Source organism: Juglans regia, chromosome 9 (genome assembly GCF_001411555.2).
Source record: "Juglans regia cultivar Chandler chromosome 9, Walnut 2.0, whole genome shotgun sequence".
Lineage (NCBI taxonomy): Eukaryota > Viridiplantae > Streptophyta > Magnoliopsida > Fagales > Juglandaceae > Juglans > Juglans regia.
Window position 1 is genome coordinate 16,870,044 of NC_049909.1, and position 22,955 is coordinate 16,892,998.

Below are 22,955 nucleotides of genomic sequence, written 5' to 3' on the forward strand. Positions count from 1 at the left end.
ATTTTCGTTGCAGATATTGTAAGTTAATTGTTCAATGTTCTGTTCAGGATGAGAGCCAGCCAACAGACGCAGGGCATAAAATCCAACTGTCCTACCGAGATTGTCTCTCGTCCTTGCATTCTCTCTCTCTCGCGCACGCATGCGAGCGGCCACACGCGCGCGCGAGCGCACACAAACACACTATTTCACTACGCCAATTTAGAAGTCTCCGCCACCTTCCGGTATCTCTCTCTATCTCTCTCTCTTGCTCGCTCGCTTTCTCTTACGCTCTCTCCGATGGCGACGATTAATCTTCATTCGAGAACGTCCCTGATGAATCTCGACTCCTCCAGGGCCTCTGATCGCCTCGCGGCTACCAAGCACTTTAGCGACTTTGTCTTCCAATCGAAACTACTCAGAAGGAAATGCGTTCAGAAGCAAATATTTGCCGTCAGATCGATGGCGATCACGGAACCAAGCCGGCTTGGACGGCTCACTTCCCCAAATGGTCCTCCGGGTGTTGTAGGTTTTTCTCTCTCTATCTTCTACCTGGATTTTTTTTTTTTTTTAGAAGTCGGAAGTGTCATTGATTTTTACCGGTGTTTTCTGTTTTGTTATTGGGAAGGTGTGGAAAAAAGGATAGAATGGAAGGTTTGAATTTTGGGTCTTTGTTTTCTGTTTCTGGTAAAGAGTAATATGCTACAGAACCTCCCATCTTCTCTGCACACCGTATATTTTTTTAAATTTTTAATATTTTTTTAATTTATTTTTTTAAGCTAATTTAATTTTTTATTCATTATTTATATATTAAATATTTTAAAAAAATAATAATAAAAATATAATATGTAGAAATTATGTGAATAATAGGAGATTGTATAAATTTTTTGTTCGGGTAATTGGGGAACTAAAAAAAGCGGCACATGGTTACTCTATATAACTGTTTTGCTCTGTTCTCTTACTGTAAATAAAGCATTTAGAATAGTGTGGTTTTTCTTATGAAAAATGATAATTGTAGTTAAGAAAAATTTATAAAAAATTTACTTTTCCGCATGTGAACGTATGAGGTATTGAGAGGCTGAAAATTATAAAATTAAAAATTAAAAATTAAAAATTAAAATTTAAAAATTTGAATCTAATGGGAAACTGATGAAATGAGTCTTTGTAAGTTTTTTATAAGTAAAATTGTAAGTACTCTTTTCTTATTTTTTATAGAGGCGAGTGAGCGTAGGCTTCCATAAAAATCCGATATATAATTTTGCTTTTGTTGGTTACTGAGAAAGTTTAGGAAACATTTTTAACGGTAAACAAGGATTTTATAGAGAAATGGACATAGCCCAATGAGCAACACCCATGCATGATTGTGTAGAGATACAAAAAATTCATAATTTAGGAAACACACATACTCAAAGATTAATAGAGATTTCACCATATGGAACCTGAAATTATAAAGGCCTTCCCTTTCGAGGAAATCCCAATACAACTCTTCTGGCTCATTTAGGTGATCCTAATGACATTAGATTAGAATTTTCCTTTATTTTCTTTTCACTTTTTGGTAACCATATGGAGGGTGAATTTATTGATATAGCTTTAATGAACTACGTACTCTACCCTTACAGACATGTTCACAAGTAATTCTAGAACAAGTTTTGAATTTTTTTTTGTGATGCATTTTCATTGAACCCTGTTTAATTTGCCTGGCTATTACATGTCTCTCTTTTCTCTTATGTAAGTATGGTCAATTGTTTAGAGAAATTACAATTTTGTGTGTATGTGTGTGTGGAGAGGAATGTATAGGTGCTGTAACACCATGTTCCTGTAGGATAGAGATGTTACTAACATTCATAACATAATGCCCGGTAAAGAGATTCATATCCTGAAATACCTCATTTATTGAAAAGTATCAAAATATTAAAACTGAATTGAACATGATTGTTTCGAAAACTGAACGTAAAATAAAAGAACATGAACTAATCCTATGAATGACATAAAAGAAATATAATTTTGGCGTGCATATCACTTATTCCTTCCTAAGTCTTTGTACTAGATCTATTCCTGACCATCTAGCTCTACGTCATCATAATCACCATCTGTAAGAATTAAACATGGAAGAAAACAAGAAGACAAACAAAAAATGAGTCGAATACTCAGTAAGTAGCACATCACACCGTAAAATATAATTTGGCCTAACATGGACTTAATTTCTGAAGACTCTTCATAACAGCTTCATAGATTTACAATCATGCACGTAACATGACTTTCTGAAATACTTTACATACATATATCGATGTAATGTGAATGCATAATATCTTGTTTATCTTGTCTTAACATGGAGTGAAACACGCTTGAGTCCGTGTTTCACTTAACTGGCGTTACATGGAGTGAAACACACTTGAGTCCGTGTTTCACCTAACTTTCATAACATGGAGTGAAACACGCTTGAGTCTATGTTTCACCTAACTTGCATAACATGAAGTGAAACACGCCTGAATCTGTGTTTCATCTAACTTGCATAATATAGAGTGAAACATGCTTGGATCCGTGTTTCACTTAACTTGCATAACATGGAGTGAAACACGCTTGGGTCCGTGTTTCACTTAACTTGTAGTTAACCACGCTTGAGTTTGTGGCACCGTAACATTTCTTATATTTCTTAATGCATGAGAATTTATTGGGCTTCATGAACATTTCTAACATGACATATTCTTGTACATGACATAGCATAACATGACATAATATGATATATTCTTGCACATGGCATAGCATAGCATGGCATATTCTTGCACATGACATAGCATAACATGACATAACATGGCATAACATAGCATGACATATTCTTGTACATGACATAACATAGCATGGCATATTCTTGTACATGGTATAGCCTGACATAGCATAACATGACATTTTCTTATACATGGCATAGCATAACATGACATGACATAACATGCTCTGAATGTTTTATGACATTCCATGGCATACATGATCTAAATACTACATGAACATGGCATACATGATCTAAGAGTATTACATGAACATGGCATACATAATCTAAGTATTACATGGACATGGCTACTCCATTATATGGCATACTTGACTTGAATTACTAGATGAGCATCTCATGGCTTTCATATGATTTTAGTAACATTTAATTAATCGAATAACAAATTCATTCATTCAAGCATAATCTCATATTTCATCAAAGATCATAGGAATCTAACCTTGACTTGCCTCTTAGCATAGCGTAGTTAACAATCATAAGCACATCATACTTTCATTCATAACAATAATATTCACAGTACACATGCATTTATATGATCATACTATTTACTTCTTAGCGTTGCTTCCACTATCTCATGTTGTAATTGGTGACCTTTTAAAGAAACACTAGCCGATTGGGCTTAAGGCCCAAGGAAAATAGAGGCTCAGGAGGTTACACAACAAGGGTTAAAAGGGCATCCAGGTAATTACAGAATTAGTGAAGGGGCTTTTTGGGAAAGGCTGAAAACAAAACACATGAAAGGGGACACATGTTACGGTAAGACTAGGTTGAGGGGTATTTGTGTAAAACTTATAGTGATGCATGGGTATTTTAGGGACGCTGAAACAAAATAATAAAAGGAAGGAGACTTGCTTACGGAAGAGGAGGTTGTGCGATATCTCACCGAGAGGGGGGCTGAGTGCAACGGCGGCTTTGGATGGCTGGGAGTGACCGGCGACGCGGCTGGTGTCTCTAGGCAGTGGTGCGATACAAGAGAGAAAAAAAGGGTGAGAGAGTTAGAGAGAGGTTCTGTCCAGCCGATAAGCACTAGGGAGGAAAATGGTAGCCGACGACAATGGGCTTATTGGAAGGGAGTGGGCTCGACGGGGTTGGGCTGGTCGGCAATTTCTGTGGTGGTGTGGGAGGTGGTCCGACGAGGTGGCTGTTGGTTGACGGTGGCTGGGAACAAATGCAGGGGCTGTTTTTTATTCTCGGTGGGGAGAAAAAAAAGACCCAGAGGACTTATGGGTTACGCACGTCGTGGAGGAAGGAGAGCTTACCGTCGGCGTGCTTTGTGGTAGTTTCCGGTAAGGTGGCTGACTTGGTATGAAGAGTAGTGCTAGGATGGCTGTTGGGAAGTGGTTTTCTCTGTCTGTTGAGGCTGCTATGGTGGCTAGTGTGTGAAAGTTTCATGGTTTTTGCTAAGGGTCTCGTGGGTTTTATAGATGAGGGGTAGGAAGCTATCGTGAGAGATCGAGGAGGGCTCTGAGTTTGACTAAACTTTGGAAAACTACTCCCACAAGGAAAGGAACACTTGAGAGGATATTAGAGTTTTGAAGTGTTTGAGTTAGGGATAATTTCAAATTTGGAAACTCCCAGACCAAACAGAAAGATAAAAGAGGCATATAGTAGAGAAATTCTATTCAAAACAAATTACTATCCCCAACATATCTAATAAAATACTAACAATAAAGATAACAATAAAATAGTAGTAATAATAATAATAATAAAATCACACTTTTGGGGTCGGGGTGTTATAGGTGCAAAGCCTAGCTTTTATATTGTGAAGTGGCAGGCTCGCTGTAGATCAGCTAGAAGCGACCAGAAGTGCGCTTGTACATAGGACCGGAAATAACAACAAATCAAAGAGAAAAAAGGATAAAAGGAGTGCTTATGTGTAGTGATCGGTCGCCTAGAGGCTTACCTAGTAGAGGCAATGAACGGAAGAAATGCTGCTTACAGAGGAGGCTTCATTTGCTTCAGATGTGGCTCACATGGCCTAACCTGTGGCCAAGATTTTTTCTCCGGTTGCTGAGGATGGTTTGTGGGTGTGGAGTTTGATCTTTTTAATCGTGTTCTTATTGGAGAAGTGGTTAAGACATTATGCTTATGAGAGAGTTACTGGTGGGTATTAGTGATTATCACGTATGAGAACTTGGGAGGTGGTTGGTATTCTCATGAAGTTTTTGGGTCTTTTTGGGTTTGCCTTTTGAAGAACATTGTGAGGGATTACTTACAAAAAGAATATTACGAGGGAATACTAGGTTGGTGCAGCCTAGTGGTCTAATGGTGGGCTGGAGATGAGTGTTAGACAAACTCTGTTTGATTTTACACTAGGAGTTATAGAACCAACCTTTTGGTCTTGATGGAACCTTACAATTGTTTCTCAATCCATGTGTTTTTCTTTCTTTTGCAATTAACTAAATATGGAATTATGTAATTCTATAACCTTCTTATGCTGATTCTTCATTATCTTTCATTTTTTTCCACAGGGAAAGCCGAGCTCTCAGTTTGAGCATCAGTCGAGTGATAGCATCCTTGGGCAGGAAGGGGTAACCTCAAATTTTTGGAGAAAAACTAAGATAGTATGTACAATTGGTCCTTCCACGAGCACACGAGAAATGATATGGAAACTGGCAGAAACTGGAATGAATGTGGCACGTTTAAATATGTCACATGGAGATCATGCATCACACCAGAAGACCATTGACCTGGTAAAAGAATACAATGCTCAATTTGAAGACAAGGTTATAGGCATAATGCTGGACACAAAGGTCTGTTAGTCACTTTACTTATAAATATATATTAATTCTTTACCAAATGGTTTCATGTAGGAAATTGATCCATTGATGCATTTTTTTTTTAACTAGGTCGTATTCACAGTGGATTAGTGTTGATAGAATATACGAATAAAAAATCTCATTAAATCATAAGTTTTTTTTATTCCTTTTCTTTTCAAAGTATCTCCTCCTTTATTTATGGTGGAGAAATTCTTGTTTGGATACAGAACTTGAATTAGTTTTTTGTTTTAAAGAATACATTTTTAGTTTTTTGAATTATACTTCTTGGTTTAGAGATTGCTACTTTTTTTTTGCTGAATTAAAAAGGTAAGAGGGCACAACTAGAGGTGGCTTCCCTACCTGAGGTGACCATAGTAACACCCTACCCGCTAGGAACTGGATTGGAGGAGCCTAGAATTCTACAAGCCTTAGGCGCTCTCAAGTAGGGAATTCAATGAATCCTTAGGCGGATAATACTAATAGTCTAAGGTGAATCTATATTTGGATTCGAACCCAGGACCTATTACATGTCATACCACTTGGGAGTAACCCAAGGATCATTGAGCCGCCACCCTTGGTGGTTGGGATTGTTATTGAAGCTTATGGTGAATGTTAAAATATTGTGCCACTATAACTCAACGTTTATATGATGTGTTAATTTATATTGTCATTCTGAAGTAGAATTAATAGATTATGCATAATTGTGATTTCATAGCAAATATCCTTTCTTACCATTTCTTGTATCTACATATCTAGCATCCAGTCAATTTTTTAATTTTGACATCTTTTTCAAATTTTCAATTTCTTGTATCTACATATGCATACTTATTTTTTCCGTTCTTTTTTTTTTGTTGTCCTTAGGATAAAAATAAATGGAATTTTTTGATGCATTATTTTTTATATGCAGGGTCCTGAGGTTAGAAGTGGAGATGTACCTCAACCAATTATGCTTAAGGAGGGACAAGAATTTAACTTCACCATCAAAAGAGGAGTCACCACAGATGACACCGTCAGTGTAAATTATGATGACTTTGTGAGGGATGTAGAGGTTGGAGACATACTGCTGGTTGATGGTAAGTATGGATGTGTGTCATCGAAGTTAAGTTGGTGCATGAATTAATGGAATGTCAGGTTGTTGTCCGAACTGATGGAGAGTTTGTTATGCATATATGGTTTAAATTGTTAGATATGGAAAATAGCCCTCCACTCATCAGAGTTTTACTGGATACAGGACAAAAGATGTTTCATGTATTTGAACTCACTAAACCATTAATTTTTCTGATGGGATGGTCGAGAATTCAGACTGCTTGTAGATTATATCCACTTTGTCCAAAATTTTTAGTCAATTTAATGTTTTGGCCAATATTTTATGTGGATTAGAAATCTTGACCCATATTTATATTTTGCTGGCTTCAATTTAACCTCAATTTGTTAAAGTAGAATTCGTGGAGTTGAGTTACATGTGAGACCTACTTTGTAGATACAGGCAAGACCTATTAATCGTATACAGGCTTTTGCTTTTAAGTGTCTTTAAAATATTTTTCCCAGAATAAATAAACTATCTTCTTACTTATAGAAAAAACTAATTTTCCCAGAATAGATGACATTTTGTCCTTTACTGGTTTGGCAGATGGCTACTCTTGCCTCATTTTTATGTTGCAAGTCTTTATTTCATATATTTTTTTTATGGATTTGCGCCAATCTCAAAAATATGTTGCATCTCAGACTCTGTGATTGTGTTGCCATTAATTGAAAATTTTCTTGTCATTTGTTATGACATAAATCTTCCCACTGAAATTAATATTCACTTGTGTTCAAACTTTCTATATGTAAGCTTTAAGTTTGATGATCTGTTCATTAAACCTGATGAATTATCTTTTTGTCCATGAGACCTGATGAGTTTTATTCTTGTCTATAAGACCTGGTGAGATTTGTTTTTGTCCATGTGCTAGGTGGAATGATGTCTTTAGCTGTTAAGTCAAAGATGGAAGATCTGGTCAAATGCGTAGTAGTTGATGGTGGAGAACTCAAATCAAGGCGTCATCTAAATGTGCGTGGAAAAAGTGCAAATCTACCTTCCATAACAGGTGAACCCTGATTATATAACATAAAAAAATGTTTCTTCAATCACTCATATAAAAGGTTGTTCTATCTTGTTGTGAGGCTTTAATCCCTTATCTGTATTTACAGTCACCATTTTGATCTGCTTTATGTCTCATGTCCTCAGATAAAGACTGGGAAGATATCAAATTTGGGGTGGACAACCAAGTTGATTTCTATGCCGTCTCGTTTGTGAAGGATGCTAGAGTGGTCAATGAGTTGAAAGATTACCTAAAAAGTAATTCTTGTTTTAATTTTTAATCTTTAATTGTTTATTGGGGTTTTTTTTGCTCTTATTTATTCTTTTTAATTGGAAGTATTACAAAACCTTCTGTAGGTTGCAATGCAGATATACATGTGGTTGTCAAAATTGAAAGTGCAGACTCCATACCAAATCTTCATTCAATACTTTCAGCATCCGATGGGGTTAGTTATAAGTTTCCTGATGATTTGTGTTTGATTTACCACATATGTTTGAAATCTGAAATTAATGAGGGGAAAAAATTTACTGATCTATTTTGTGCCTACCCTTGTTACCTCTTTGCTACGTTTATTTTTTGTCTGGATATGCTTTGGAAATGATATATTTTAAATTATATATAAAAATCAATAAGGCATAGATTTTCTTTTAGGAAAAAAACCTCTGATTAGTGATTAGGCAAGGAAATGAGTATTGCCTTGAGTATACAAAGGGCCACGGAAAAAGAAAATTCCTTTGCTTAGCTTGAGAATATTCAAAGAGTTCTAGGAATTAGAGTTCTCTTGCAGGTGGACTCGCAATTGGGCTAATAGATTTTTGTATTCTGTAGCTTGCTAGAGGCTTATTGGTTCTGAAATTCATTGAGAGAGCTCTCACTGTTGCTATTAAAATCAGAAATTTGATGAAACAGAAATAATTTATTTTTATAAGATTTTGAAATTTCTCCTACAGTAAATTGATATGGGTTAAATTATCAAAATAGATGAGAACAAAGAAAAACAAGTCAGATGTTAGCCACCAAATTAACTCCATGAAAGCTGTGCTCGAGATGTTTTGGAGAATGTGATCACCATTTCTGTGGTGGATGTATAGGAGAAGGCTTAAGGGGAGAATGAAGAGGCTAAGGCTGCGTTTGGATGTTGAACTGAGTTGAGTTGATATGATAAAATATTGTTAGAATATTATTTTTTAATATTATATTATTTTGAGATTTAAAAAAGTTGAATTGTTTATTATATTTTGTGTTGGAATTTGAAAAAGTTGTAATGATGAGTTGAGATTAACAGATTTCTTTCTTTGACTGAATAATCCCTCCTATTCCTTCTCATTCATTAAGTTGTCAAAATAGATTACACCCAATTAGCCATTCGAAATCTGACTTCCTATCCTATAGGGATTCAAATCTTGGATAAGATATATTTCACATACTTATCTACTTAATCTAAATATTCAACTTACAAATCATATAAATCCTATACAACTGTACAAATACATCTATATCCGAAATACATAAATAACATAGGAATTAATTCAAATAAATATAATCCACTAATATCCCCCCTCAAATTGATGCCGGTGTATCTACTAGCATCAATTTGCTAACTAGGAATTGATGCCGCTGTCTTGTCATCGCTTTTGTGAATATATCAGCTACTTGAAGATCCGTAGAGATATGGGGAAGAATAATAGACATAGCCTCAAAGGCTTGACGAATATAGTGACAACCTACTTCAATATGTTTGGTACGCTCGTGAAATACTGGATTGGCAGCAATTTGAATGGCACTAGTGTTGTCACCATGAAGAGGAGTTGGCTGGTCTTGCGAAAAACCAATCTCTTGAAGAATGCCCCGCAACCACATTACCTCAAAGCACGCTGCTGACATAGCTCTATATTCAGTTTCAGTAGAGTATTTAGAAACACACTCTTGCTTCTTGCATTTCCAGGAGATGAGTAAATCTCCAAGAAAAATACACCACCCAGTTGTAGAACGCCTAAAATCTGGGCAACCAGCCCAATCGGCATCACTATAAGTCATAAGTTGTAGAGAAGTGTCAGCAGGAAAAAAAAACCCACGGTTAGGGGTCCCAATCAAGTATATGATAATACGACGAACAACCACTAAATGCAAGTGCCTAGGAGTGTCCATAAATTTATTGACAATATGGACAGCATATGAGATATCCGGACGTGTGATAGTGAGATAGATTAGACTCCCAACAAACTTCCTATATAATGTAGGATCAGAAAGTAAATCACCCTCATCCTTCCGATACTTCACATTGACTTCCAGAGGAGTATCAACTGAAGTAGTCTCCCCCAACCCAGCCAATTGAACAAGGTCCTGGGTGTATTTATGTTGATTAATAAATAACCCATGTGGTTGATTGTGAACTTCCAGCCCTAAGAAATAAGTCAATAGTCCCAAATCTTTCATATGAAAGACTCTATGAAGATGCATCTGAACCCTTTGAATAAATTCAATATTGGATCTAGTAATAATGATATCGTCCACATAGACCAACAGAAAAACAACACCAAAATCACTCTTATGAAAGAACAAAGAAGCATCATACGCACTCTGAGTGAATTGAAACTCAAGTAAGGTATTGCGGAACTTCTCAAACCAAGCTCTGGGAGCTTGTTTTAGACCATACAATGACCTTTTCAGCTTACAAACATCATTAGCTGAGGAAAGGGGCATACCAGAAGGAAGTTTCATATAAATATCCTCTTTTAAATCACCATGAAGAAAAGAATTCTTCAGATCCATCTGATGCAATTGCCAAGACTGAGAAGCGGCAATAGCAAGAAGGAGACGAACATTCGTCATCTTAGCAACAAGAGCAAACGTCTCGTCATAATCAATCCCATATTCTTGTCTATTTCCCAAAACTACCAAACGAGCTTTATATCTCTCAAGGGACCCATCTGATCTAAGCTTCACAGAATACACCCACTTACTACCAATAGGTGTTACAGAAGAAGGACAAGACACAATATCCCAAGTGTCATTGACCGCTAGTGCATCCATTTATACTTGCATGGCATCCCTCCAACACTCATGTTCCATAGCCTGCTTATAAGAGGAGCGAATAACAATAGAAGAAAGTGTAGCAGACATAGAAGAATGAGGTGACAAACCATATCGATCCGGGGGTTTGGAGACTCTAGAAGTATGTCGACGTGGTGGTGGATCATAAGATGTGTCAAGAGATTGATCAGGAGGCACGGGCAGATGCTCAGGAGGGGCAGAAAGAGCGGTCAGATCTTCTGAATGAGATGGTTTATGCTGGTGTAAACACAACCAGGTTTAAACCGAGCAGAAGCTGGTGTAGAAGTTGTATCTTCATCTGAAAAATTTAGCAAAACACAGAAACTAGGAGGAATAGGATCTAGATGAGTATGAAAAAATTGTTGTTTGTCAAAGAACACCACATTGTAAGAAACTCGAATGCATTTAGCCTGAGGATCATAACAAACAAAACCCTTCTGAAAAGAATTATACCCTAAAAAGGCACATTTGATTGATTGAGCAGAAAGTTTGTGTCTTTCGTGAGATGGAAGATGCACAAAACAAATACAACCAAATGAGTACAATTGAGAATAGTCTGGGGAGTGCCCAAATAGCAAAGAATAAGGAGAAACATTGTCTAATACTGGAGTAGGTAATCTATTAATTTAATACACAGAAGTAGACAAAGTTTCACACCAAAAACGAGAGGGCACACCCGAATCAATTAGGAGAGCCCAGACCATATCAAGAAGATGATGATTCTTTCTTTCAGCTAGTCTATTTTGTTGTGGAGTATATGGACAAGAACGTTGATAAATAATTCCTTGATCTTGAAGAAATATTTGAAACTCAGTAGATATATATTCTCCTCTTGAATCGGATCGAAGAAACTTAATAGAGGTAGAGAATTGATTAGTGAGATAAGCCAAGAAACGCTTGAATACCGGAAATATTTAATTCTTAGTGCGAAGAAAGTAAATCCATGTAAAACGAGTATAATCATCAATAAACGTCACAAAATATTTATAACGATCATGAGATTCTATCGAGGCAATACCCCACACATCACTATGAATAACATCAAAGGCACGAGAGGCATGAGATCCTTTTGAAGGAAAAGACAAAACTTTACTTTTAGCTAACTTGCATGTATCACAATCAAAATTTAATTGAGCAAGAGAATAGAAATCTTTATTGCCTATTAAACCAGAAGATGACAACTTATGAAGTATGTGAGAATTGGAATGGCCCAACCGCCTATGCCAATCCTTCACACTCAAACTACCAACATTACAAGAAAACGAAGAGAAAGACTTTGACTCAACAGATTTGGAATCTAAACATAAAGGAAACAGCCGACCCTCTTTAGGACCCCTCGCGATCATCTTCCTGGTCACCTGATCTTGTACAAGACAACCAGAAGAAGTGTATGACACTCTACAATTGCTGTCAACTAATTGTCCAATAGAAATCAGATTGGTATTTAATGAAGGAGACACCAAAACATTATTTAAGGAAGGAGAAATGTCACCTACGGCAGTGATAGGTAGGGAACTACCATCTTCTGTGTGAATTTTAAGTGGACCAGCATACTGTGAGACATTAACAAGAGAGTTAGAGGTACTTGTCATATGATTGGCGGCACCGGAATCAAAATACCAAGGTTCAGAGGCAGATTTGGTTTTACCTGAAATACCAAAAGCTGAAAGAGCTGAGATTATCATTTGTTGGACCATTTCTGGTGTAATAGGAGTGGAATTTTGAGAAGTGGAAGCTGGAACATGAGAGGAAGTGGCCAAGGTTGAACTGGCAGCACTAGTAGCCTCAGCAGCAGCTGAATAGGCAGTTGGTTGGCGACGTGGAGGACGTATTGGGCAATCCTTGATAATATGTCCTTGCTTCTTGCAATAGTTGCACTTTTTCTTAGAACAATTTGCAGCAAGATGCCCATAACCTTTGCAACTATAGCATTGAGTAGTGCTCGAATCCCTCCCTTTGGTTTTTCCTTGAGCTGCATATGCCACAGGAGCTGAAGTAGCTTGTTCCATGGCTGTTTGAGTTATCAATCTTTGCTCCTCTCGAAATCTCTCTCCCAAACACATATCAAGTGGAGGCACAGGATCTCAGTTCATCAGATTAGCACGAATATATTCAAATTCCGGCCTTGGTTTCATAAGAAATTGTGCCCGCATACTTGCTTCACAAACAACTTGAATATCAGCCAAACTTGTTGTTGGAATTGAAGTGTATACAATATCTGTATACTCAGCCCACAAGTTGCAAAAACCAGAATAAAACTCCTCCACAGAGAGAGCTCCTTGAGAGAAATTCGACATCTCTAGTTCCAGTTGAAATCTCCTAGCTGCATTATTCTGGGTATACATCCGCTTGAGATGATTCCACATATCACGAGCATTCTTGAATGAGCATAAATTCAAGATAATATGGGGATCAACAGATCCAAGAATCCAAGACATGACTCGGGCATCCTTGCTTTCCCAAGAATCCCGCTGAACTTTGTCTTCTGGTGCCACACTACTCCCATCAATATGACCCCAAAGTTCATTTCCTTGCACCAAAAGTTGAAACTGAAAAGACCACGCACATAATTCTTGCCATTAAATCGAACCAGAAGAGAATTTCTACTTTCAGAAGACATGATAGACAAGAAACCCTAGCTGCAACAAACGTCTCCAAGAAGCACCAAACTGCTGCAGATAACGCCAATAGTCTAAGAAGTTATCACCCACACGCAATACAACGTATCGCAGCCCAAAAAAACACTCGCAGAATATGCCGACAAACTCAGAATTCCACAATACACTCTTTGAAACAGAGTGCCGATAATCACCGATACAGATGAAATTTTTTTTTTTTCGAAACAAAGGCCAAAAATCGATGCAGACATCGTTGATAATGCACAAGCAACACTCAAGAGGTTGCCGAAAGTCACAAGGAACCCCAGCCTTCAACTCAGACAATGCAGATAGTCACACGAGAGGCCAAGAACAAACAATGAAGGCACCGAGAAGCACGCGGAAAACACGAACTCAGCTAGCGTCGAGAATGAAGAACCCACAAAGAAGCCCCCGAGAAGGGAAAAAAATTTGTAGAAACAGAGAAAAAAATTATTAACCTGCTCTTGATACCATAATAGATTTCTTTCTTTGACTGAATAATCCCTCTTATTCCTTCTCATTCATTAAGTAGTCAAAATAGATTACACCCAATTAGCCATTCGAAATCTGACTTCCTATCCTATAGGGATTCAAATCTTGGATAAGATATGTTTCCCATACTTAATGGGGTTGGGTTGGGTCATGCCAGAGACCGTGGTGGCAACCTTGGCCAGCTCGGCAAGTGATGAGGACATATTTTATTATTGTTATTTTGGTCATTTTACTTATGTTTTATTTGGGTTTGTATTAATGAGCTTGGACTTTAACCCATAGCCTTTCTAAGGTTGGGTTTGTGTTATTTTTCCTATTTAAATGCATGTAACGAAACATTAGAGTTAGTTTTGAAAAATTGAGAATTGAGCGCTTACAGCCGCCTCCTTCCAACCCCTTCTCTTTGCTTTCTTCTTCCTCGCTTATCTTCTAGTTTCTCTTCTTCTCTTATCTTTTCTCAGTCTTTTCTTCTTTGTTTGCTATTATTCTGCTTCTATTTCTTGTTTTCATTTCTATCATACATCATATTTGGTATCAAGAGCCGGTTTTATTGTTTTCTCAAACAATAGATTAATTTCGGTCCCTATTTGCTCTTCGTCTTCTGCAATCCACGAAATCTATCTCCATCGAAAATTACTAGAAACAACCGACACTTCTGGGCTGCAACTTCCCCGGTGGTGCACCTGACGTCTCGAACTCCCTTCAATCCAAAAAAAAATCGCTTCATCTTCTTCCTCTGAAACACAGAGCCGAAAACCCATTCAGCTTCTTCTCAGACCAACCGTTTCATCTTCCACCTCCGTCGTTCCACCTACCTCGTTCTTTCTCAGACTCTCTCTCTCTTACCTCTCTCCATCTGTTGCCGAAATACCCAGTGATCTTGTTTTGATTTGAGACCTTGAGAAGTGCCGAAATATTCAGTCGCTGCTTTTCTACGCTCTGCCGACGTTACAGCTACCTCTGGGCAGCAACCCTGATGCCTCTCTTTCCTCTCATTTAATCTCTCACCTCTCTATGTCCTAGAACCAAAACCGAAATACCCAGTGTTTGAGAAGAGACCTTGCTGTGATTTGAGAGGTGTTAAAATACCCAGTGCCGGAAACACAAAATCAAAAAACAAAAGAAAAGAGAGAAGGAATTGTAATTGCGGGTGCACCATTAGAATCGTTTCTTCTCAACGATTAAAGGGAGTCCTGTTTCCTATTTCTATTTGGTTTTATACTATCGGTTTATTTTAAAATTGTATCAATTGTTTTTTCTATGTGTAGTAATTTTCCCAACCCACTTGATTGGATCCTTTTTGCTAATTTAGTCTCTGTGGTTAATTTTACTCCACTTTTGCTGCGACCCAATTTATCCAATCCTTAGATTTTGTATTCTCATTCTCTTATTTTAATAGTCCAAAAAAAAAAAAAAATTATATATGATTGGATTTTCTTGATTGGTATTTGGTCTTTGCTTTGTCATTTTAAATATCAGCATTAGTTGCTTGCCGTATTTGGATTTACGTAATCCAAAAAAAAAAGAAATTTGCTCAGGTTGATATTTTTCATTCCTTGCATTTATTGTTCATTGATCTCTCCATTGCACTTCATTTAACGGGTGTTGCATTGCATGCAGTTGCGTAGTGGTCGTCTTGTCACCCCTAGTTCCAGTACCTTTACCATGGATCATTCCCAATTTAATGCCCTCACTTGACAATTAGCTCAACTAGCCACTAACCAGCAGCATTTACAGACTCAATTAGCGGCTGTCCAAACTGAGATGGCTGCTACTCGTGAAAAGAACAAGGACTTAGCTGCCAGGTTGAACAATTTTGAGGAAATCCCTCATTCATCTAACAACTCTGAAGCGTCCCATAATAGAGACCATCGTCATCGACGAGGTGGTCGACAACACTTTAGACGTGATCGTGAGGATAGGGATTATGAACGTGAGCGCGGACGAGACTATTACTGTCAGGGTACTCAGTCTCCTACTCGTCATGAAGAGCGCTTATTTAGAAACATCAAGTTAGATGCCCTTACTTTTGACGGTTGTTTAGATCCTCGAGTTTTTACTCAATTGATTAAGGATATGGATCGTTTCTTTACTTGGTATGGGGTTCCTGAGGATCGGAGAGTTGAATTCGCCAGCTTGAAATTAACTGGCACTGCCCTAACTCTTTTGGGAAAGTGTAGAGGATCTTCTTGAGAGGCGCCATGCGCTTTCTGTTGGGAGTTGGAAAAAAATGAAGCATCGTCTTCAAGAGAAGTATTTACCCCAATCTTACAGGGGTAATTTATTGGACCAATGGAATGCCCTTACATAGGGCAATCGGCCAGTGACTGAGTACGCCACTCAATTTGATGAGTTACGAATGAGATGTCATATAGTTGAGGATAAATCCATGACTTTGAGTAGGTTTAGACAAGGCCTAAAAGAAGATCTTAAGCGCGAGCTTGTCCTTCGGGGTGTCACTACTATTGACCATGCTTATTCTTTAGTTCGAGACTATGAGTCGGTTACCAGGACTCCGTATGGAAAGTGTGGTGACAACTGCCCGTCCATCACCCCAGCATCCACTCTTCCCCCTAAGTCTCTCCTAGGGCCTCCCCCATCTAATGTTCCTCCCGTACTGGAAAATAAGGGTAAAGGTCTTGAAATTCCTAAGACTTCCTCCCGCTTGCAGTGCTTCAACTGTAAGGGTTTTGGCCATATTGCCTGCAATTGTCCTAGTCGAGCCTTGGTCATTGAAGAACATGAGGGTGTTGTTGATGAACCATTAGAAGATCAAGTCTATGAACCTAAACTTGAAGAGTTTGGTGATTTGGGTGATGATGAAGATACATTCTTAGGTTGCATCCGGACCCTTTCTGTGGGTCTAGGTTCTATACCCTTTGTTCTCGACACACCTCGGATAAGTGTTGTTCGTTGTACTCTTACCCAGCCCAAAGATGCCAATGATTGGGGTCGTCATGCCATTTTTCATACTTACATCAAAATTAATGATAAGGGTTGTAAAATCATTGTGGATAGTGGTAGTTGCATTAATGCGGTTTCTGTGGCTATTGTATCACATCTTGGGTTGAAGCAAGTTCCTCACCCTCAGCCGTATAGTGTCTCTTGGGTTGATACTTCTTCCATAGCTATAAAAGAGCGTTGTTCAGTGCTCATCCAATTCCTAGAGTATAAGGATCATATATGGTGTGACGTCATTCCTATGGATGTCGGTCATGTTATTCTTGGTAGGCCTTGGTTGTTTGACTTGGATGTGACCATCCATGGTTGATCCAATTCATGTTTAATGGAAAGAAGATCCATCTTAATCCGTTACCTCCAAAACTTGTTGGTTCACCGCAAACAAAGAAAATTGTGGAACGAAAAGGGCTAAATATCATTAACCCTACGGAGTGTGAGCGTACACTGGTAGGTGATTCTGTTGTGTTTGTTGTGGTTGTTATGGAGGTCCCGTTGGAGTCTCCAATACTGGCTCCTGCTCAGACAAGTGGTCAAACTGAAGTTGTTAACAGCAATCTTGGCAATTTCAGAAGATATCTGGTGCAGGAAAATCTTTGGGATTGGGTTTTGATTTCCCTTACAGCTCAAATTTCATGTAACATTTCTGTGAATTGGTCTTTAGGTATGAGTACCTTTGAAGTTGTTCATGGCTATAAATCTAAGAAGCCTTTAGACCTTATTCCCATGTCCCCACACGCTAGTGTGTCTATGTCAGGTAAAGCATTTGTACAACTTCTTCATGACTTGCATATTGAGATCAATAAACAACTTGAAGCCAATAATGCATCATATAAACTTCGAGCTAATTTGCATATTGGGGATTATGTTATGATCCAAATTAGACTGGAACGGCGTCCACCTGGATCAGTTTCTGAATTGCTGGCACGTAGTGCTGATCCTTTTAAATTTTTAAAATGTGTTAGTCCAAATGCCTATGTCATTGATCTTCCATTACATTTTAGTTGCCACCATACTTTCAATGTTGAGGACTTAGTTGCCTACAAAGGTCATTTTCATTCCTCCAATGATCATCTTCTACCTCCATCTGTAGACCTTGACCTTGACCTTTCTGTCACTTCTACACCAATACCATCTATCACAGCATACAAAGATAAAATTGATGCTATTTTAGATAAACAGATTGTGTTGACCAATGATGGAGAGGTTCAGTGTTTCCTTGTTCGTTGGGTAGATCGGCCTGATTCCGACTATACCTGGATTCCCAGAGAGACACTTCAGCAGCTTGATCCAGATTTATTGAAGTTTTATCGGAGTCAGCAAGATTTTCCTTTGCCCGGGTCATCATCCACCTGTTCCAGGGAACCAGATTCAGGCCTTCGCTCACACAAGTTTTTGGGCGTTGGAAGAAGTTTGCTCAACCGCTTAACTTATGGTTGGGTGATTGATTGTAGCCTATTTTATTAACTCGATGGAGTCGACTTTTTCCCACCCCAGGAGAGTTGATGAGGACATCTTTTATTATTGTTATTTTGGTCATTTTACTTATGTTTTATTTGGGTTTGGGCTTTAACCTATAGACTTTCTAAGGTTGGGTTTGTGTTATTTTTCCTATTTAAATGCATGTAGCGAAACATCAAAGTTAGTTTTGAAAAATTGAGAATTGAGCACTTACGGCCGCCTCCTTCCAACCCCTTCTCTATACTTTCTTCTTCCTCTCTTATCTTCTTGTTTCTCTTCTTCTCTTATCTTTTCTCAGTCTTTTCTTCTCTGTTTGCTATTATTCTGCTTCTATTTATTGTTCTCATTTCTATCCTACTTCACCAAGTATTGGAGGGGTACATCAAATTTCAGCAGTTTGGAAGATGATTCCAATGTACATCATGTGGTGTCTATGGAAGGAACGTAATGTGCGCATGTTTGAGGACAAGGAGAGATCGCTAGAGGAACTTATAGCTTTATTTTATAGCACGTTATGTACTTGGTCCAATGCTGATGATTTCAATGGCATGGCCCTTCATGATTTCCTTGTTTCCATTGCACCCTCCTAGTCAGGGTTGTCTATTGTATATACTAGGCTAGGCCTATTCTTGGAGTAATATAATTTATTTACTTATCAAAAAAAAAAAAAAAATTCTTTTTCTGTTTTGTGGAATAATTTTTTTCTGGGTGGGAAATGAATATTCTAGAGTGTAATTATTTTCACTAAGAGCTAAATTTATGAGGAAAAGTGAGCTGAAGGGTGTGGTTCACTTGTTAAAAGTTAAAAAGTGTTTCACAGGTGATCCCTAATCTCAGATTATACTGCTGTGGAAGTTTTGAATTAAGTTCATTACCTGCTTAATATTCTCGAGAATTAATTTCAGATGATTATTTAAAAAAAAAAATCTCACAGGATTTATGGCCAGAATTTGTTATAATACCATAGACATGCATTAATTGGTCCCCCCCCCCCCCCAAAAAAAAAAAAAAAAAAAAAAAAAAAAAAAAAAAAAAAAAAAAAAAAAAAAAAAAAAGAAAAAGAACATGCTAGCACTTACTGTTTGTAAAGTTCACTTATAAAAAAAAAAAAAAAACCTTACTGTTTGTAAAGTAACAATCTTTTTGTGATCTTAAATCAATATCATCCTTCCTCATGCTTCTGACTTTGCAGGCAATGGTTGCCCGTGGAGACCTTGGAGCAGAACTGCCAATCGAGGAAGTTCCTTTATTACAGGTGAATTGATGTTAGGAATATGCATCACATCTTTGCTCAATGTATGTCAAGTTTGAGACAAAGTTGCTTGACATAAATAGCTTTGGTGTATGATCTATTCTTTTGGTATGGATTAAAAATGTTAGATATTGTACATCTAATTTTGGGAAGAATAGATTTAAGAATCATATGCATGCTCAATTAAACAAGTTAAAGGAAGAATCCCCATACATCTTGATCCAAAATTTGTTGTAAGTTTTGCACTTTTTCTTTAGTTTATAATAGTTATATAAGAGAATACAAATTTACTTTCTTTTATTTAATACTTGTCCACTAAATTTTAGTAAAGAGATTTACTTTAACCAGGTAGTTTTTTACTCAAAACTGTGGAAGGAGAAGTAAAAGGTGGCTGATAAGTTTGAGGGATGTCAGGACATCCCTTCGGGCCTTCCCCTCCCTCACAGCTGGGGTTTCATTTGAGGTGCTGATGGTGTTTAGCTCCAGGGTTTCACAAATGAATTTGTTCTCGTATAGTTTATGGGCTTCTAAAAGCTCCTTATGGAATCATAAAATGCATGGAATATTTTTCTGAACCTAGCTTTGAACCAAATCGAAGGTTTATCAGTGCTTTTCAAGGGTTGATGAAAATGTTCATAGCCAGGCTTTTCTATACATATTTGTTTGTATCTTATTTCAAATTCTTTTCTCAGCCCAAGAGCATTTTACACACCCGAGGTTCTGAATCAACTTCTGAACTATGATAGTCATGGTCTCCTGGCCTGTGTATGTCATCTTTCATTGGGCATAGTTCGTTCATTTCACTGAAAAAGGAGAAAAAGTCAGATATTTAGACTCCAAATAGCACTTCCAATATAAATTGGATTATCAATTATTTGGGCTTAGTTATGATGGATGGAATATGTTGCAGTGTACAATTCAGTCTGTCTTCTTTGTTGAAGTCCTGATCTTATCATGCTTGCATGATTAACCATCCTTTGTTATCTTGACAAGTCTGTCGCCTCTTTTTTTTCATATGATTATATTATTTATCTTTTCCTAACTCTGAAGTTCAGCAGGTATGATTAATGTGTATTCTAAATCATCATGGATCTGAATCCTAAGTTTGTGTAACAGGAGGACATCATTCAGAGATGTCATAGTATGCGGAAACCAGTGATCGTAGCAACAAACATGCTGGAAAGTATGATAAATCATCCTACACCAACAAGGGCAGAGGTATCTGACATTGCAATTGCAGTACGAGAAGGTGCTGATGCAATCATGCTTTCAGGAGAAACTGCCCATGGAAAGTAAGTTTACAGGTTTACAATTGGCTGTTCTTGTAATTAGTTTTGGTCATTATAATAATAGCAGTTCAAATTTCGATTCACACCTGCTAACAACATCAATGGTGTTTTCTTTTCAGGCATGCACTGTTTCATGTTTGAGTTTGTTGTTTCCCTCTTCTTTTAAACGACATTTTATCTTTGTATCTGATTTTGTTTATTCCTGTTTATTAATAACACTGTCTCAAGGTATCCTTTAAAAGCTGTCAAAGTAATGCATACTGTGGCCTTGAGGACCGAGTCAAGTCTACCAATTAGCTCAACTCCTGCAAATCAACTGACTGCTTATAAGGTATGCATTCATTACAATGAGGTCTCACAGCCTGTTTCTTATGTTATTGAAGTTGGTTTGAGTTCACATCTTACCTTTTTAAGTACTTGGGAATTATCACATTTTACCTTCTTAAGCACTTTGAAATTATCATGTTTGGTTCGACAACTGGAAAAAAGGATTTCTGTTTAATGTTGCAGTGGCTTAACAACTGTTTATCAAAATCCATCTTTAGCTTCTTATTCAATATCCGATGATGTTGTGGACGTTCTTTTGCAGAGCAATATGGGCGAAATGTTTGCTTTCCATGCCACGACTATGGCTAACACTCTCAATACTCCAATCATTGTTTTCACAAGAACAGGATCCATGGCAGTACTTTTAAGTCACTATCGCCCATGCTCAACAATCTTTGCCTTCACAAACGAGTGAGTTCAGTTGCAGTATTGTGTATAATATTATTTCAAGTCTCATGTCTTGATTTCTTTTCTGATTTATAATCTGGACAACAGAATTTATATATATTTTTATTAGTAAGAAGTAATTTTATTAGAACCAAGTGTATGGGCAAAGCCCACAACAGAATTTATATTAGTAAATAATCATGGTATTTGCACTGGATTTTTTTTTTTTTTTTCTGGTAATATGTCTGCCAACATTTTACTTTGGAATGATTGACATGCATCTGTAGATTTATAAGGTTCATTCAAATATGCTTGTAGTTTGATTAAACCAAAGCTCAGCTATTCTATCAGATGGTGGATCTGAATATCCAACCCCCCCCCCCAAAACAAAATAAAAATAAAATAGAAGCATGAAGTACAGAAGAAGAAAAAAAGACGTCACTCGGATATGTCCACTTTTTTTTTTTTCCTCTTTTCTAAGTTTTTAATTGGCTGTATGACAATCAGAAATGGTTTGGTATTCTGGCCTTCCTTTCTCACTAGAAACCAACACATTGCTTCCTCTCTCCACCCCTCCCTTTCTAACTAGAATTTGAAACCATTTGGAAGCAATGAATATGAAACTTTAGGGTATACAAGATCAATATTTTTGTGTTGAAAGATGTACAAGGTTTTTCATATTTATTTAACTGCATGACGGCGGTATCCATGTTGGGAAAATAAACAGAGATGCATAGTTCTGGAGTTCCTTTAGAGAAAACCTGCACAAAATCTATATAACTGCACAGTTTTATTGCATTATCGGCAGGAAATGTCTGCTGTCATCATTGAGAAAAACTTGTCTGACATGATTTCCATGCATAGCAGAGAGAGGATTAAGCAGAGGCTGGTGCTTTACCATGGTGTGATGCCCATATATATGCAGTTTTCAGATGACGCAGAGGAAACCTTCTCCAGAGCACTGAAGTTATTAGTGGTCAGAGATTTCTCAAAAAGATATTACTTTTTATACTTGGAATTATTATCTCAAGCTAAAATATTTTAATTCTATGCTTCAGGATAAAGGTCTGTTGAAGGAGGGAGAGCATGTTACTCTTGTCCAAAGTGGTGCACAGCCAATCTGGCGTGTAGAATCAACTCACCACATTCAAGTTCGAAAGGTCCAAGGTTGATTTTCACTAGTGAAGAGGCTTTTACTTGAATATACATATTTTTTTATAGGTAGATACTGTGAACTAATATTATTAGTTCACAGTATCTAATATTAAATCGAAGTATCTTTTAGTTGTGACTTCTAACAATCTTGTGATTTCTTGTTCCTAGTTTGAACCAGGGTCAATTCTAACAAATTTGATAATCACAAAGGTTGCTAATAATTAGCTATTTATTGGGATTTTAGTGGAGAATGGTTATCTCATTGATTTAGAATCTTAGATCTTGCAAGGTGCTCCATTAACCTTAAATTTAGCAGTTATATATTTCTTTGTTTGATATCAAA

At 37.3% G+C, this 22,955-nt stretch overlaps 1 protein-coding gene across 3 annotated transcripts; it reads left to right on the forward strand.

The window, feature by feature from the left end:
* The first annotated feature begins 12 nt into the window (after window positions 1–12).
* On the forward strand, window positions 13–22,955 carry LOC109007410 (pyruvate kinase isozyme G, chloroplastic). Of its 3 annotated transcripts, XM_018987078.2 has the most exons (13): window positions 13–221; window positions 333–501; window positions 5,230–5,511; window positions 6,425–6,590; window positions 7,470–7,604; window positions 7,745–7,855; window positions 7,955–8,043; window positions 19,395–19,457; window positions 20,571–20,746; window positions 20,972–21,074; window positions 21,333–21,481; window positions 22,322–22,433; window positions 22,516–22,890. In XM_018987078.2, the coding sequence occupies exons 1-13, from the start codon at window positions 49–51 to the stop codon at window positions 22,627–22,629; spliced, it is 1,842 nt and encodes a 613-aa protein (XP_018842623.1). In that variant the 5' UTR covers window positions 13–48; the 3' UTR covers window positions 22,630–22,890. The 3 variants fall into 3 exon arrangements, with proteins under 3 accessions (XP_018842623.1, XP_018842621.1, XP_018842622.1); XM_018987076.2 differs by having other exon boundaries at window positions 15–501; window positions 22,516–22,955; XM_018987077.2 differs by having other exon boundaries at window positions 16–501; window positions 22,325–22,433; window positions 22,516–22,955.